The sequence below is a fragment of the Agrilus planipennis genome, unplaced genomic scaffold, assembly GCF_000699045.2.
Source record: "Agrilus planipennis isolate EAB-ADULT unplaced genomic scaffold, Apla_2.0 scaffold2251, whole genome shotgun sequence".
NCBI lineage: Eukaryota > Metazoa > Arthropoda > Insecta > Coleoptera > Buprestidae > Agrilus > Agrilus planipennis.
Window position 1 is genome coordinate 1 of NW_020442332.1, and position 2,314 is coordinate 2,314.

At 38.6% G+C, this 2,314-nt stretch overlaps 1 protein-coding gene across 1 annotated transcript; it reads right to left on the reverse strand.

Annotated features, from left to right (window-relative positions):
• Window positions 1-188: 188 nt before the first annotated feature.
• Window positions 189-1,724, reverse strand: LOC112906247 (the record flags this gene model as incomplete). Its single annotated transcript, XM_025980087.1, has 2 exons — window positions 1,552-1,724; window positions 189-413 (listed from the first exon to the last, which is right to left on the reverse strand). Coding segments are annotated over exons 1-2 (398 nt in total), but the record flags the coding sequence as incomplete, so codon positions are not given.
• Between the last annotated feature and the right edge of the window lie 590 nt (window positions 1,725-2,314).

Consider the following 2,314-nt stretch of genomic DNA (forward strand, 5'->3'; position numbering starts at 1 on the left):
CGCGGATCGCGATTTCGATCTTTTTGGATCTCATCAGCGCGTCGCAGGCAGCTCCGACAGAACACAGACCAACTTTTACCTGCTGTCTTAACAGCAAATGTATTTCAATAACGTTTTAGAAGAAATAGAGACGTTTCCTTGCAGAAAAATCGTTGGCACAAAGTCACAAAGAAAGTTTGTGAAAGTACCTTTGAGTCGAAGAGATTTGAACATGTGCTGGTCCCTGTTTCACTGTGGAGACGGAAGCTGTTGTAACTGAAGGGATTTTGGCAGGGGAGGAATGATGACTGAGTGTTTCGGGTGAAACGATAACAGCGCTGTGTGACGCCGGAGACGGCAGCAAAGGGTCGACACCCCCGAGAGCGCTGCTCCTGCTATCGCCGCTCACGTTTTGTGGTGGAATCGTTGGCCAACTGAAAAAAAAAAAAAAGAAAAACGTGGTTTGAATAATTATGCAAACGTCATTTTATTCGCCAGAACTCCAGGCGATACAATTTGTGTGCTCGCACTTTTTTTGCTTTATCCAACCCGTATCAACTGATTCAATTATCGTAACTCGTAAGTGACGATCTATCTTTTACACAAACAAAATTTACAGGGCGTTCGTAAAAAGAGATCATTTTAAGAAATATTTTACGTTTAGGTTAAGAGATAAATAAAATTATAACATCAGCATCATAAGATCGTCAGTCCTAAGACTGATTGGACACGCTCCTCCACTTTTCCCTATCCTGACCTAACCGCATTTCCCTAAAACTACAACATTCCGCATCATTACCTTTTTGCGAACAGTAATCTAATCTAGGTCTAGCTATACCCTTCCTAACTCCTGTTTCTGCCTCTAATATGTCTCTGACTAGACCTTCATGCTTGAGAAGGTATCCTACCAACGTATCTCAGCTATTTTTTATTGGCTTCCACAGAGTCCTCTGAAATTTCTAAATTTACCGTTCGCGAGCATAGAAGTGACTTCTTTTTATTGAAGGCGACTCGACCCTGCATTAACCTCTGCTTTATATCCTTACTACTCCTTCCGTAGTTCCTAGATACCTAAAATCAGCGACTTCTTTTAATCATTCGTCTCCTATCTCCATATTCGCTTTTTCTCTACTTTTTCTACCCTTGCATACCAGTATTTCTGTTTTACTTGAAATTATAACTGTTAAACAATTTATTGTTCATTATTATTTATTATTAAAAAGACGGAATGTATTTGAATATTCTTAAAAAAACGAAATCTTTAATTTATTTTTTAATATTTTCATTTGTTTTTTGTTTGTTATAATTTCTTTCCTTTAGCTTAGAATAGGTACTTTAGCAAATATGTATATACAAGCCCTACAGGATAAAATTTGATCAAATTGCAGAACATTTTTTTTTTGTAAAGGACTTTTAAAAGCGACAATTGAATTATGTTGTTTTCTTACTAAAATTGAGTTCTCAATTTTCTCCTTCGCAAACAAAAAGACAAAAAAGAGAATCGAATTAAAAAAGGCCTTGAAATTAGAATTAACAGTGTCCGTTTAAAAAGAACAAACAAAAAAAGAGTACCTGAGGGTTCTCTCCCTGAGGCCCATTTCCACTTGAACTTTGAACTTTACAACGGGCGGCGACATTAAATCAGCGAGCGCTCTTTCATGTTGGTATTGGCCGTATGTTGTGGCAAAGACACAACAGACAAAACTAAAGTTAAACCGCGAGGGTAAATCAGAATGGAAGATCATTATCTCATTGTTTCAATTATGTTATTACCGCATACACCGTCGGCTGCTGATGCTGGTTGTTTAGCCCCCCAGTACAGTGTGACGCGACATTTTTAAACGTTAAGTGCTCTTACAATTTAATTTGATTACTCGGCTCCAAAAATTGGTTAATGGCACACATTTCCTAGCGCTTTTCTTTGACTCCAAAGGTATCGTATTTCAGCAAGAACAGCAAACATATTCGGACAATACCCACAACACTACATACCCACTGTTATAATTCTAAAACCCATCGAATGGAGCAGTTCTTTCTATATTTTAAAATTTATTTATTATTTTATAAAGGTGTATGTTTGGAGCGCGGCGTTGTACGGCTGCGAAACATNGCGTTGTACGGGTGCGAAACATGGACAGTGGGAGCGGCGGAAAAGAAAAGGTTAGAAGCGTTCGAAATGTGGTGTTATAGGCGGATGATGAGGATATCGTGGGTAGAAAAGGTTAGAAATGAGGAGGTATTGGAAAGAGTAGGAGAACAGAGGACCCTATGGAAGTCAATAAAAAATAGGCGAGATAGGTTGGTAGGACACCTTCTCAGGCATGAAGGTCTAGTC